We start from the raw sequence: 16,564 nt of genomic DNA, 5'->3' as shown, positions 1-16,564 counted from the left end.
GGTAATGAAGATGATACATACTCCTCCAGTAGAAAAGATGTGTAATTTTAAATACTTAAATACGAAGGTAAGTATGATCCTTTTAAGTTGTTCAGCAAAAGCATTTATTTCCAAAGCTTATTTTTCTGACGTTTATCACTCTGACTCACATGGCCAAGTAATAAAAGGTACCTTCTCGTGTATTGAAACATCGAGTAAAATTAGTCTCATGATGGGTTTAGACACAAGACTTTGCTTAACACTCACTCAATCAACAGGCAGGACAATCTGTCTGAATTTCCCTATACGGTGACATCAGAAAGGCAGATAATAAGTGGGCTTCTGAAGTTTAGTCAGCACATTGTCTGTGAGCTCTTTAACAAATGGCCCAAAGGTTGTAGGATAGCTACAGGCAAGTCTTTATTCAGCATGGTCCCTGTACTAACTCAAACTAGGAATCGCCCTTGGATGTAGCTTCTGACTGAAATGATGCCATCTAGAAATTACTCTGTTGACCTCTTCCAGTTTGAGTGCAGGGCTCTCTCTTGATCTCTCTTGAAAGATCTTCTGTTGATTGTCCACTATTACTGCACTGAAGTTAGAAAGTTGCCAGAGGATAATGGTAGACTTATTCCACTGCTAGACTGTGTGCCTACTATAGTTCCATAAGCATGAGTTGGCGCCCAAGCATTCTTATAAATATCTTTGTCCATTAGAATCATTCTGATATAGAAATAATCCATAAATATAATTCATGAAAATAACAAAATGACAATGTGGCTTGTAGGAGGAGTCCTGAGCAAAGGGCAGTTGATCATAAAAAACTAATATATATATATACATGTAGAAGTAATATATATATATGCACACAGAGCCTCAGTAGCATATAAAGACCCCATACAAATACCTCAGTCTCCTGGAAATTAATTGTGTTTTTTCCCTTTGCACTTCTAGATAATTTTCCTGAACACTGTCATCCACTCAGTTCATAGACAACCAGGTTTCTCAATGTTTTCCTAGTATAAGCATTGGTCAGATCCTCTTGTAAGTGTAACAGATTGATGATATCTCAGCATCAGGTTTGGCAATGTTTTAGGTCAGAAAGAGATTCCTCCAGCAGGAAGCTTGGAAGCTTTTTGTTGAAGTAAGATATAATTCTATTCCTCTTCCAAGAGCTATAAATCTATATTAATGCCTGAGTTCACAAACAATGTATTTCTCCTGCTAGTTTCTAAGCTAGCCATTGCATAAGAAAACCACTGAAGAATGATAGAGGTGCAAGATCACATTGCTCTGTTTCCTAAAAAGATTATGATACTGCCCTGGAGCACAAAGTAATGCTCAGACAGAGCTGTGAATGAAGGAACTAAATATTGCTAGCCTGTAGATGACAATATCAGGTACGTGAACCTGCAGTGGGTAGCATTGCTGTTTGATCCCCTCCTTGTCACTGACCACACCAGCATCAACAGATAGTGCCAGGTCTTGAAAGAATTTGGCACCATTTCTTTACAACATGAAATACAGCATGGAAAGGAAATGAAAATGTGCTTTGAGCTGTTTTATCACTGTGCAAAGCTTGCTGATGGCTTTATAAATTGCCAGATGGGCATCAAGGCCACACCAAGCAGATACAGCTTAGCAAGTGACATTTGGGCTGCTAATGCTGAAGCAGCAAGCACACAGGCATCAGAGTCATCAGTTCAGTGCAGCTGCTTTCCCAACAAGATTAAATTGCTGTCTCACCTGGAAGCCAATAGCTCAAGGCTAGATAAATTTAGTAGTTCCACAACAAGTTAGCATAACCAAACAGCACAGAGCAAGGGAAATGCCTTGTTTTTAAATTAATTACCTTTAATTATTAGTTAATGCAAGAAAAAATAAATGCGTAGGCATCCAACAAAAATCATAATCTACTCACGCGTAGCATTGCTGATGTGCCCCTGTCTTGAGCTACAGCTTCACCTCTCACACTATAGAATTCTGCCAGTACCCATCATTATTTTCCTGCAGCTTTTGTTGCCATTCCAGTCCTGGGTTTTCTCAAGCAACATACCCAAGGGCACGTCTGAGTTTTATCTGGCTCTGAATTAATGGTCACCTTCCAACAGGAAAAAAAACCCCAAGGCCTTGGCTGCCGTCAAACCTTTACCCCATTTCTTTAGATTTATTTCTATAGAATCACTGAATCATAGAGTGGCCTGGGCTGAAAAGGACCACAAAGATCATCCAGTTTCAACCCCCCTGATATGTGCAGGGTTGCCAACCACCAGACCAGGCTGCCCAGAGCCACATCCAGCCTGGCCTTGAATGCCTCCAGGGATGGGGCCATAGGTACTAAAAACCCAAGATATCATTAAATTCTTAGGAATGAAGTTTTGTCACTATATTAACATTTTACCCTGCATAAATGTACATTTCAGCAGTTATGAAAATGAGACAGCTGACGGCTGAGTATGTGAACAGATGCTGCAAACGCTTCCCCTTTAGTACTTCTGTCAATGCAATGTCAATGCTAGAAGTGACTCCACTGCCGTTCCAGGATACGATCCTACAAACTCCCATTCACTCAGGGAGCTCTGCTCATTTCTATAGAACACTTCCATTCGTGAGGCACTGAAGAGCGAGTTTCTTAGTTGCCACTGACAAATACTCAACAAAGTTTTCAGTACCGCGGAATATTGCCATTTAGGGCACTGGCATTTACAATCGGTGCTATTTGCCCAGGCAGAGCAGATGTTTTCTTTAAGAAGTTGCATGAAGCACGTTAAATACGACTGAGGAACCACTAAAGCATCAAACGCATAACGATAAAAGACGCCACATCAAGCCAAGCTGGCGGCATTACGCTGAACTTTGAAAGATTCACCCTCCAGGAGGACAGAGCCAGCACTGATCTGGAAGCAATGTCAAATTCTTCATATCGGCGAAGCGACACGCGGTTCCCCCCCGCCCGCCTTTGTTAGCCGCCTTTCTCGGCAGCTCCGGGGGAAGCCGGCAGGAGCCGGGCGGGCCGCGTTGGGCGCGGCGGCAGGTGTCTGCCCGCGGTGCTGAAGGACAGCGCGGGGCGCTCCCACTACGCCGCGGAACTTCGGGCGCGACGGAAGATGGGGGAGCGCCGCATCCCCGGCACTTCTGGGTGTGGGGCGCAGCGGCCCCGCCTTCATCCCCCTCGCAGCGGGAGCACAAAGCGGGGACAGCCGAACCCGGGTTAAGCCCTCGCCTCCGGGGCGCAGCCCGAACACACAAAGGCGGCCCCGCTCCCGCGGGGCGCGCAGCCCTCCCGTTCCCCGCACTTACCTTTAGCAGCACAAAGAGCCAGAGCAGGCAGGAGCGGGCCCCCGGTCCCCCCCGGGTTCCCCGCCGGCGGCGGTCGGGCATCGGGGACCGCGGCGGCCGCGGCCCGCGGGAGCGGCCGGGCGGGGGGGGCTGCGGCTCCTCTGCCCCCCGGCCCCTCGCCGCTGCCCCTCGCCTCCCTCCGCCCGGCTCCGAGCCGTGCTCGGCAATGGCGAATTGCGGCAGCATCAGGCGGCCGGCGGCGGCGCCGACCTCCCCGCCGAGCCGCGCATCCTGCCGCCCCCCGCCCTTTTATTTGGGATTTGCAGCGGGGGGAGGAGGAGGAGGAGGAGAAGAAGAAAGAGGAGGCGGCGGCGGCGGCGGGGTGGGTGTCTCCGCTCGCTGGAGTTTGGGCGATCTCGCTGCACGGGAAAGGAAGGGGTGGGGAGAGCGGCCGCGAGCGGCGGCAGCGCGGTGTGCCCACGGGAGTGGCCACAGCACCCCGAGCCCCGCGGGTTGACAGCCCGCAGCCGCCGCCCCGCGCCTCTCCCCCGGCACCTCCTCTTCCCGGGAGCAAGAGGCAAAGCGCAGCTCCGGCCCCTGCTGTTGTTAACCCCCCCACACCCACCGCACCACGTCTGAGGGGGACAAATGCCGGGTGAGCAGGGAAAGAACGATCAGACACCGGCTCCAGGGGCCATTGCCAGCAGTGAGCACAGAGCTGGGAAACGAGAAGCTCAAGGTATAGGTCTAAGCCTGCGAGGGGTGGAGAAGTAAGAGCTCATCCTGTTCCACCACCTGCTCGGGACCAGCGATCGTAAGTGTATCCAAAAAAAGGTACTACATCCCGCGTATACTGCTGACTGGCATTCAAGAGTGTAACTGTGGATGAGCTGCTCCTCCTCTTTGTCTTGCTTAATCTGATGTCACCAGGAATAACAAAACACAACCTTCCCACCACCACTACCAGCCCAGAGGTGATCTTCTCAAAACTAAGACCCCACAGCTTTTTGTCACTGGCTGCTTTTTCAGTCCCACCAAAATGAATTTCAGTTCATCTGTGAGAGTGACAGCCAATATTGATCTGAGCAAAATAAGATCATATTTGTTCTAGGGCTGTATCAGAGTCATTAAACTTCAGAACAAATTCAGAACCAGGTGTGGTTCCATTACATGTAGCCCTGGGCCACCACATCACTTGCTTAACAGATAAACCAGGAAGAAAAGTAATGGCTGAATGAGAATAGTTTTAGTGTTCCCAAAATTCCTAAGCCATTTAGGCAAGGTGTGCATTATTACCTTCTTGTAGGAATGTCCTTTAAGATGATCAAAAAAGTTGTCCTCTGACAGCATTGGTAAATCAAATGTTAATGAGTTGGTTTATACATGGCATTTTTTTAATTTATATGAAATTTAGATCTTCAGTCAACAGAAGCTGGATTTCAAAGTGGCCAAAGTCAGAAAGGGACGTGCTTATTTTCCACTGAAATGGGCCCTTGAGCAGTGATTTGTCACACTTGATGAGGATTAATCCAGAAAGTGAAGGAGAAATTTGGGTCCTGGGTAGATACTGGCGCACAGCCCAAATTTACAGCTCCAGAAAGAAGATGCTATTCATATCTTCATTTACAAGAAGCTAGGGACAGAAAAGACCTTCTCAATGCCAGTAGTGAAGGACACAGACCTCTCTTGGGTAGCTATCATCCTGCTGGTATTTTAAACACTATCTCAAATTGCTATGCAAGAGGTTAACCACAGATAAATTCCCCTTCAGTGCACACAGGTTTAGGAAGAAGAGAGGTTGTCTGAAAGACAAGGGAGTGAATTTCTTTAGGAAATTAAGATTGTCATCAGTAATGAAGAGCCATGGATTGAATTCTAGTAAACAAAAATTTCATATATATATATATATATATATATATATATATATATATATATATTGAATTTTAGTAGGGTATAGGAGTTTAAGCAAAGGATGGCTGAAAGAAATGACAAGTGTTTCTAGAAAGAAACCTTTGATAAAGGGCTGAGGTGCTAAAATCTTCAGATCAGGCTGTAGCAGTACAGAGACACACAGCCAAGAGAATACACGAATGGCATCCTTTTTAGATTCTGGGGGCTTAGTGTTACCCAAACTTTGAAGAAATTCCCAATGCTTTGTAAAATTCAAGTAATGCTGCCAATGGAAAAACATTCTTCAGAAAATAACTGTCTTCTTTAAAAATAAAATAAATAATATATAGATAGATAGATATAGATATAGATGATATAGATATAGATATATATAGATAATATAGATAATATAGATGATATAGATATAGATGATATAGATATATATCCAGCAACTAAGGTCAAGATTGTGTTACCAGGGGTAGTAGAAGTGTTCCTGCCCAGGGAAGCCTACAGCTGAGTAGAAAAAGGTGACACAACATGAGCAAAGCTAACAAGAAATGACTGGCATGCCAGAGAGGTTGCCTCCAGGCTTTTTCAGTGGGTGAAACCTGGAAAGTCACACACAGCATTTCTTGAGAGTGCAAGAAGGTAGGATTTAAAGGAGAAAAAGAAAATAAAGAAGTTGCTTTTTTTCTGAATAAGAAGTGTGAAAAGTTAATGTACAGAGGAAAAGGAACAGTGAAAAGGAGGGCAAGCTTATTTTTTCTAGCATCTAAACAAAAACAGTCATTAATAAAACAACAAAGCTTTTAAAATAATGAGACTGAGATATATTATCTCATGGAATAAGAAACAAGGTGGTTTGTGAGTGTTCATAAGCAGTTAGTAAATGAAATACACTGATAGAAGGAAGTCCTCCAAGACCACAGTCAAAATCATGGGGACAGTACAAACGGATTCCTAAGGCATCATTACAGGAGGAAAGGAAGGAAGGATTCTGCTGCAGCAGAATAATTTGCTAATTAATTTGGATTTTGATGGTTTGAACAAAAAACTTGCAAACATAGACATATTTTAAATATTCCTAGGTAAAAACACTGTGCTTTTGACTATTTGGCCTAAAATCTTCCTTCTCCCGAAAACTAATCACAGGTCACATGCAGCATTATGGATACACAGCATTATGGATACACAGCAAAAGCAATCCATAAAGCATTATGAACATATATATATATATATAAAATTTATTTATTTTTATCCCTTCTAGGGATGTTATAAGCATAAACTTACGAGCCAGCCTAATTTATCAGGGGCTCTGATGTGTGTTGCAGTGGCACCAGAGTAGGCTTAAGGGACTTTGTTTCTCTGTAAATCCACACTAGCAGAATTATGGTGAAAGAATCTGGAGCACAGGGACCTGGCAGTGAGGCGCATAAGAAGTGTTACCGTGCAGGTGAGATTCCCAGAGTGCTGCCTGTGCTCACTAGATTTACTGTAATATTGAGGTGTGAATGATTTTGCGATGGTCAGTATGCAGGAACTTGATGCAGACATTCCAAGGTATTACAGGATGGAGATTACTAGAAGACAAAACCATTAAAAGAAAATATTTGCTATTGAGAGCACCAGCTAGGAGAAGGACTCTATATCACTTATACTTCCTGGAGCTTCTCAGGTAGTTTTCACTAACTGCATGAAGCTCAGGCTAGAGACCATGCTAGAGCTCTACCTTTAACAGAAAGTCCTGGCAAATTAAAACAATTGCAGATATTCATACATAATGTAACATCCCAACTGAACCAAGATTTAACCCCCTTAGCTTCTTAGAAAAGCATAAAATTCAGATATTTCAGCTGTTTAGGCATTTATGTGAAGTGCTCCTGCTTGTAACTTAAACAGATTTAATTTCAGGTTTAGAGTGAATTCCCCTCATGTCACTGAAAACCTCAATGTAAAACTCAACTCTATTATCTTTGGACAGGTGAAGAAGGAAAGCTCTGAACTACCTGAATTACTTGACCGTGAGATATACCCAGATTTATATGAAGCTTTACAGGCCTCAGCAACTATGGATAAATATGGCATAAAATGAGATTTATAAAAAAACCTGTATGTAGAAGTAGTCCCAGTCTGTGATATTTCCAAAGTAAAGCTATCTTTCAGCAACAAATGTTTTTATGGGGGAAAAAAAAAGAGCGTGGAACCTCCTTAAGAAGCAGGTTCCCACCTAAAATCCTTCCATTTTAATGACCAGATTGGATAAAACAGTAAAATAAACAAGTGCAAGGGTGGCTGGAGTAGCGTACACAGGATGTCACTTAGAAGTTCAAGTGCAAATTTATCTTAGCTTTCTTTTTGATAAGTACAGGCCCTATGACTTTTAAAAGTATGTCCCACAGTCCCTCTAACAAACAGATCTTAAAAAGCTGTCAACTTGTCTTTTCATAACGAGAGTGATTGACACATTTCGAGCCTGAGAAGCTTGCAGGTGCTTGTTAGTCTTTCAGCACAAAGCAATGAACTATACCACAAAAGGTCACTTCATGAGAAATCAGAAATCTGTCTTTGGCACCGAATCTCTCTCCCTTCAGAAATAAGTTTATGAAAGGTTTAGTTTGATATTTCTTTAATGATGTGCAATATTCTGTGAGATGATGTACAGAAAGGAACAACTTTTGCAGAAGAAAAGCCGTAACAATGCACACAAAAGCCAGGGTGATTGCTTTAAAGTTTAAACAGTGTCTAACAACTTCTATTTACCTGTCCTACATCAGATGGATGCTACAGAGAATGAGATGCCTGAGAATTCTGTTAATGGAGTTTTAGACATAGAAAAGAATATACATGTTTCTATTGCAGACTATTTCCTTCCCAAATACAGATGGCTTCTCCATTTTTGTCTAAGGTCTGAGCAGGTCAAAGGCACATTCACACCAGAGAAAGAATGAGCTTGGGAATTTCTGTCTGTTCTTAACACCATCCTCGGCTATATAAGAAGATGTAAACTAACATATAATAATATAATTTATAAAATATATAATAATATAATATTTTCTGCTTAAGATGATTTCATCTCTCTAGGCGAAATTGCCAGGAATTCACCTATGTATTACATTATCACCCCAAAAAAACTGAAAGGAAACATATCCAAAAGAAAGACTGGGTCCTGACTCACTCCAGTCAGCTATAGACTTTACTACCTTTCATCTGTAATATATACTGACTGCCTCTGACACTCAGGGGCTCTATTGATTCACAGAAATCTGAGTCATACTTACAGGAAACATTTCTCTCCCCAGAAATTTACAATAGGAGCTGCAGTTTTGCACAGATTACTTCCTTCTTTTTCTTCCCTAGCATGTATACTGAAAGATATTTCCTGTCTTCATGGGGTTAATATATCGCAATACAAATGTGCATGCCTCAAATCAATGCCTTTTCTCTCCTGTTTCCCAGGTGGCCTCAACAAGAAGCCTTCTTGAATTAGCAATATTTCTTCCCTACACAAGGATAACATTATTAGACTCTGCATATTACCTTCTAACCACAGGTATCCAAGTATCTTGCAGTGGTACATGAACAGCTATTCCCTTTGCCCTGCAGGTGTCAGGAGCGCAAAGCTCACATGGTCTGGTGTCAGAAGATGATGAACAAAAGCACCTCAGAGCCAAAGTTTTGCCTCAAAAACTAAAAAAAGAAAGATCTTGTGAAGTCTGCAGATTTCTTACGTATGCTCAGCAGAAGTTACCCATGGATAGGCAACAGCGTGAAAACTAAAGACAAAATAACTTTCATTCATGCTCCCTGCCTGTGGTCTAGCATCCCCTGTGCTGCTGCCTTTACACCTGAGATCCCTTGCCCAGCCTATGGGACACTAGCACCGGTCATTTTCCTCTGCACAGTGCAGATAGGAAGGTAGCACCTTCTTTCACACAACTAATGTGATTGGTCACACCCTTTAATTAATCATGCCAGTTACTGGGTACTCTGAGTGAACTATTTTTAAAGCAACCCAGTGTGGAAAATGAGCTCTCAGTTATGTAGGAACAGGTCAAAGCACTTGAAATCATACATTTATTCAAAAAAATCTCATTTCATTCACAAACCATTTGCTTCCTACAGGGTGGATTTCACTCAGAGAAAGAAAAAACAAACAGAGACTCAGTAAATGTTAGTGGCACATTCAAGTATTGAAATTTCAGCTGCAGAAATCACCAAGGAAAGCAGGCAATAGCAAGATTCATATGGGTATAGGAGGAAAAATCTGTACACTTACCAAGTAAGACAATACTGTTTTCTATTTAAATTCAGTCCTTAGCATTTTGAAATCTCAGGGATCAGAAAATACCAAACAAAGGAAGATGTGATACAGGATTTCTTTTTCCATTATTGCATGTTCTGTACATTATATGTAGGCTTGTTCAGAGCATTTGACAAATTGTCTAACACTGAGAAGGAAAACCAAATTTTGATTATGGAAGTGGTGAAACATCTCTATAGAATTCCTCCTCCATTTTCATATCCATTATACACTGACTTGTAAGACTGTGAAAATAAATAATAAAGTCTGCTTTTCTCTTTGTTGATCATCTCTCAGGAAACATGTGGTCTATCCAGTTTACATAAATTAGCACATTAATATGCCAAATGCATCAATTACAAACCTAACACATAGTCAGACTAATGGGAGTTGCATTATTGACTTCAGCAGACATAGGATGCCTCATTTACTTTCTTTTTTGGAAGGTAATGTAATACAGTTTGATATGATGAGTCAACAAACCTTTTTCTCACACAGGTTTCACCTCTAGGAATATTCCTGAAAAGCTCACACAGCATCTTCTCATATCATAGAATCATAGAATCACAAGGTTGTAAAGGACCTACAACATCATCTAGTCTAAACTTTTTTAATCATCTAATCCAACTCTTCTGCCTCAGACAGTATACCATGGCCTGCCATCTCAACCTTGACATCTTTAATAGCCCCTTAAATCAGAAGGGAGCTCACCAATCTGAGTGAGGCAGCCAGGTAGTTGTGCAATGAATTAGGAGCAGCAGAGCTCTCAGTTTCCACTTTCAGCTGGAATCAGTGCCAACTCCTCTTCCTCTGACAGGGAAACTGAAGGCTCACAGAGGGCACAAGATCCCTAAACACAGATCATATCCTTGTCACTGGAGCCAGTAAAGTATGGATGTTCAGCCTCCACCCAGCCCTACCAGGCAGCTTTGCTTATACCATAAGTGGATGAGCAACACTGAGGGGATGATAACCCAGGTGACAGCCATGTCCATACTGTTACTTCAATACAGCGAAAACAAATGTGCTTTAAAACAGACTATTTGACTAATGATGAAAGAGAACAGATGCGGCGAGCTCATGGCGGAACTTGTTTATGTGTCCAGGCTCTATGTTAACACACCAAAAGCAATGACCATTCAAAGTCCTAAGCCCAAGATAAATCATACATATGTGGGCTCAAAACAAGTAAAACAGTTAACCTAGTAAGTTAGGTGTTTCTTGTTCAGTTACTGGTTTCTTGTATCCTAAAGGAAATCAGCTGACATTCCACATTTGCTACAAGGTGGAAAGGAATTTATAAGAAAAAAAAAACACCAAAGTTTCTGAAGATAAACTAAGAATGCAGATGACAGAGATGCTAAGTTAAATCCCCTTGCCTTCATCTACATAGTCCTTATTGAGTAGTGTTAAGCATACCAAAGCAATGTGGGGAAAGATTGTTCTTCAGAAGCATTTTGGAGCCTGGAGATTCTCAGTCTCCAGCGAGGACAGAAGGAAAAAACAACATTTAAAAATCCAGCACTGGCAGTGCTCAGCAGAAAAGTCCCTGCATTATCTTAGCCAAGGTTATCAAAGCCATGACAAATATGGGGTTCACTTTCTTATGCTTCCAGGCAACACACAAATCTCAAAAGTGTCAAACGAACTAAATTGCTATGAAATTAGAGTCATACAAAACTACATGCAACAATAAAACCCAGAACAATCTTCATTTCCATGGCATTTTTGTCATAATTAAAAATATTCATAGAGCTGTACAAAGCATGAAATTACCTTGGCATTTCCATATCATAGAGTGGAACTTTGGCATCAGCTCGGGGTAAAAATCTGGAGCCCCGGGAGGCTGCACATTGCACATCAAACAGGCATCCACCAAGCTGCTCAAATACATGCTGAATACCTTGTAAACCGGAGGCAGCTACAAAGTGGTTGGAGCAGTCCGGTGCTTTTGGACAAGACAGCTCTGACATTTTCTGTCAGCTCAGGAAATCCACACAAAGCCAGAGGTAGATCAATGGTGTAGAGAACATCAAAATGACATTATGGGGACTTTGACAGCAGTAATGTGTTTACAAGCGTAATAGTTTAAGCTGCAATAATTAAATGTGGAGCTTTATGCAGACTGTGCATGGAAACAGCCCCTCTGAAGTAGGCTGCCAGCAGACATGACCCAAATACATTTGTGGGGCTAGAAAACCTTGAAAATAAAGCCACACTGGTATAGTGATTCTCAGAACATAAATGCAATCAGAAGCAACTAATGAAAGGTGAGATTCATGAGTTCTGATATGCCTTGCATTTTCCGCTCAACAAACTAAGTGAAAACATGGAATTCCCCGTTTGACATGTTGTGAAAAGGGCTGTGACCACTTTCTGACAGCAGCCTATTCTCTTAGAGCACCACATTCTTTCAACAAATATCTCTTGCCACTGGAATAACTTATAAGAAGTAAATGCCATTTATTCAGCGACTTAAGAACTGAGTCAATGGAACTCACAAGGTCAGGTTGAAAATAATCTCTGTATGTACTAGGAATACTTTTGCTCATGTCCATATCCATTTTCAACCCATCTGATCTTATGTGGCTCAACAGTTCCCCTCAAAGTCCCATTAGTTTTTTGCTCCAGGAATTTCAGATTTGCTTCCAAATTTGGGAGCTTGTTGACCTCAAAAAGCTTGGAATTAAGAGGACTCCATGATTTCAGTGAAACAAGGAACTGGTTAGCAGGAGGGTACAGAAACATGCTTGTGTTCAGAATAGCAAGAGACAAAAATTTAAGCAAGCCTTGTTGCAAGTGTTTGATCATGAAAGTCCTTATGAAAGGAGGTGCGCAAATAAACCATCAGTCCCTGTCCAATCACTGAGGTAAGCAAGTAAAGTTCTAATATCAAGGTGGATTTATCCAAGTGGATTTGAATGCATTGCCATCAAAGTAATTACATTTGACAGAGATGAGAAATAGGATCCTGTTATTTATGGCAACATGCTTTATGACAAAAAAAAAAAAAATTCTGTGTGCCAGAAAAAAAATCACATAATTAGGTCAGCTGAAATTCCTGTGAAAAATAGAATGAAACTAAGAAGATAAATGATATTCAGATGAAAAGAACAGAAAACAATTTTTCAGGATAATTTGCAGTGCATTCTAAGGCTCAGAGACTTATCTGTGAGATTTCTGTCTATCATCATCACGGCACTTATCTTTCCAACCTGAATCAACATATCTCATCATTTTAATGTGTCATATTGATTCATGTAATCAGCAGGACAGAAATCAGAAAGGACAAGCTTGTTACTGTACTGGCAACAAATTCTTTGTTGTAACAATGGAGGAAAATGCTGTGCTCTGTAGCAGCAAATGCTCCACTTAGCTTGAAAATCCCTAATAGGTGGACATTCATATTGATGCTTACAGTCACTGAGTCTTCACCCAAAAAGCACAATAAAAGGGGGATCTGAAGGAAAGTCTAAAGAATAAAGCAGAACCTTTGATCGGCAGCAATACATTCAGTCCTTCAGATTTCACATGAGACACAGGAACTGCACTAGCCAGATGGAACAGAGGCATAACTGTTGGAGCTTTGAGTTCTTGAGAGTAGTCATAATCAGCTGGTTGAGTACTTCATATACATATTTTGGATTCATGCATCACTGTATCTTAGATAACCAGAAACAGATAGTCTTGAAAAAATGTAACTTTCTCTTTTGTGGCTACCAGTGTGTTATGCTGACCATGGCTGTACAGATATTATGGTCTTCTGTAGATATGGTTCCTTTTATCCATTTACACTTCTACTGTAGCCTCACCTTTCTTTTTCCCTACTGTAAGTAAGCTGATCTGCTTAATCACTCCATTCTGGAATTCCACCAAGTACCACTTACTAGTTTTTGTTAATGCCAAAACATTCTTCAGGTTTTCACTTTCCAGCATTTTTTTTTTCTTCTGTACTTGTAAAACTAAACAAAATCATCAGCTGCAAACAGCATTAGTAACCAGTTATTCTTAGTGTTTTACATGAAAGTCTGTAAACTATTATGGCACTCGATTTTAGTACGAGCTCTTCAATAAACCTGAAGTATTTGAATGTTAACATCAGTGCAATCAAATTATTTTAATTGTCAGAAAAATGCATAAAATTAAAGCAACATCAGATTACATTTTGTTTTCATATAATTTAACCTCTACCAAGCAATGTTTTGACTTTCATTTGAGTACTGCATTGAGCTCCACAGTATTAATTAAGACTTGCAGTCTCTCTCCATAACGGGAAAATATTACTATCTCCATTAAACAGATAGGTAAGCTGTAGTCAAACTGTGTTTAATGACTTGCCTGACTCAATGACAAATCCAGGATTAGAGCCAAGAAGTTCACTTTCCCGATTCCTTCAGCTTTATCACTGAAAAACATTCTCTGGCTTTGGCGAATAATTGCTTTGGGTAAGCACGCATGAACCATTTCAGTGCATGTATTCTTGGTTAGGCACATAAGCAAAATTCTGTATATTTCCCTTTTGGTCATATACAAGGAAAAACTCCATCAAGGCATGTTCCAATTAATACAAGAAGATGGTCAATAAAATATGTTGACATCAAAGCTTGCATTTGCTGATATTGTGTACCATCTCATTAAATGGGGAGAATTAATTATAACAGTTTATCAATGTCAAGTTCTGAAGTAGAGGCTCCCAAAGCAACAAACGCATCCTTGCACCTTGTTTGATCTAATTCTCCTTTGCTGACAAAGTCAAAAATGAATGTGCAAATGCTTGTGAACTTTAAAGCCTTTCTAAATCCATGCATGATTGTTTGACCGTATTTTGCTAAAGTAAAAATCAATAAAAATGCAGAACATTAAATTAAACTTGCTCTAACTATATAGTACATGTATAACATCCAGGCTATCAGTGGTAGCCTTCTGAATAAATTCAGGCACTGCAGCAAAATTAATTAAATTGTATCAGAGATAACTCTGTTGCTTAATATTCTACAGTGAATAAGGAAAACCCTTCAATAAATTTAAGATCCCCTCAAGAATATGAACATCCCTGGAAACTAACAACACCTGTGCAAACTCAGAATACTTATGAAGAGCATCACTGAGATGATGGGACAAGTCTATTAACTCCTATTTCTCAGTTTAGTCCACAGATTGGGAGGGACATTCAGAGATATGCCTTTGAAATTAGAGGAATGGGACAAGGACTGTACTAAATTAATCGATAGAAACGGAAAAAGAAAATAAGCATACAGATGCAGAATCCATTCAATAAGTACTACAAAAATTGATAACAATAGTACAAGCCTTCACAGAGCTGTATCCATAGCGTAACCCTGAAAGTTACTTATGGGAAAAAATGGAAACTGAGCATTGAGCATGGTCTTCTGTAGAATCACAGGATGGTTGAGCTAGAAAGGGATCTCAGGTACATCTACTTCAATCCTTGCCCCAGAAGGGACACCCAGAGCAGAATGCCCAGGAGCTTTTTGCAAATCTCCTAGGACAAATATTCTACAACTTCTCTGGGCAGCCTGAACCAGTCCTCTGTCACCTGCAGAGTATGGAACCCAACCCATAGTCGATTTTTAGTTCTTCTATAGGCCGAAGTACTGCAGGAGCTTTACAGTAGCACTTGCTTAGGTAATGGCCTATCCACTACTTTCTTTGCCTGCATTATTCCACATCCGTTCTGAAGTTAAAAACTGCAGAAACAACTATTGCTGTGAGAGTAGACATACTCGTCTTCACACTTTATTAGTTTCCCTTATGATTCCATTTCATATCTGACAAGCCACTTATTTCTTACAGAGAACAAAGCTGCATGTATTGAGCACCTTTACCTGACAGAGAGAGTTAGGCTAGGGCTGGCAAGTTTGCAGAGCCCCATTGCTCTGCTTTGAGGTTAAGCAAAGTGGAAAGAAAAGGAAGAGAGACTGAATTCAGAAAAAAAGGGAAGGATACCTTAATTTCACACATCCAGAACTATATACTAACCAGTAATGACTTTCTCTAAATAACATTTTTCTGTAAGTCTCAAATTCCTGCTCCTTTGCATTCACAAAGAGCTAAATGTACAACTGATACACTACAATTATAAGGGTTTCTTGTCAAAGTCAAAATCCAGCCCTTTCACTTTATTTTGCACCTTAAAATTTCAACACAGAATAATTCTGTAAGGGAACTGGAAGCTGATGAAATCTTGAGGTAGCTGCCCAAGCTACAAGACTCACTGAGCCTGAAGCTAACTGTATCCCAGGCTTTGGCTGTGTCCTGTCTCTGCTCATCAAATGCTGACAGTTTGAGAAATGATGCTGGCATGTGTGTCTACCTACATAAGTATTTATCTGAGTGAAGCTTCAAGCATGTTCAAGTGGCAGATTACTGAGAGGCTAAGACAGCATCTCTGTGAACCTAAATTATTACTTTAAATGTTTAGCATCTTCCAGCATTCTTGTTTATGCTTAACAGCTTCACCACAATTCATTTTTGCATTACAGCTTGGGTGTCCAACCTTTTGCCCTGACTGGGGTGCATTGGGTGAAGAGGGCTACATATATGTGGGCCACTCAGGAAAAAATGCTTTCTATATATTTTCATGGAAAACACTGCAAATATAAAGAGAACGGTAACTCTGCTTGATAGAGCAAATTCTCAGCCAGAAAACACTATTTTTCAACATAGCATTAGCATTTTTGCCACCAGCAACAACAGCCTGCATGCCATGCTTGTCAAAACTTGCACACTTGTGGTCACCACTGCTGAAATGTACCACCCCACCACCTCAGTGTACTCACATCCACTGTTTGGTCTCCATAAATGTTCAGCAAGTGCCAGTGAATGCCTAAGGGTGCAACGTTTTCTGCACGGAGCAATACAGTTCCTCACCTTTGTTTCATATTCACTTTTATGTGAGATGACTTTTTGTCAGACTGCCCCTCTGCTGCCATCTGTTGCACGGCAACAAAATGCAATGGAACACTGGTGGGAAGGTTCAACCTCTATTGCCATACCTTCAACATCTGCCTTTCTTGTCATGGGCCAATGTAATAAAATAGGATGCATTACTTTCAGAGCAGCCCTCATAAAATATATAATATACTTCATGTATAT

The 16,564-nt window shown here is 41.0% G+C and overlaps 1 protein-coding gene across 1 annotated transcript in view; it reads right to left on the bottom strand.

The window, feature by feature from the left end:
• PTPRO (protein tyrosine phosphatase receptor type O) overlaps positions 1-3,752 on the bottom strand; it is a 145,558-nt gene extending 141,806 nt beyond the window's left edge. The window contains exon 1 of the mRNA XM_015867758.2: positions 3,280-3,752. Within this exon, the coding sequence (XP_015723244.1) occupies positions 3,280-3,504 (225 nt within the window). The 5' untranslated portion in view covers positions 3,505-3,752. The remainder of the gene's footprint in view (positions 1-3,279) is intronic.
• Positions 3,753-16,564: the final 12,812 nt, after the last annotated feature.

This window comes from Coturnix japonica, chromosome 1 (assembly GCF_001577835.2).
Source record: "Coturnix japonica isolate 7356 chromosome 1, Coturnix japonica 2.1, whole genome shotgun sequence".
NCBI classification, from domain to species: Eukaryota; Metazoa; Chordata; class Aves; order Galliformes; family Phasianidae; genus Coturnix; species Coturnix japonica.
This window is presented reverse-complemented; position numbering and strand designations above follow the sequence as displayed.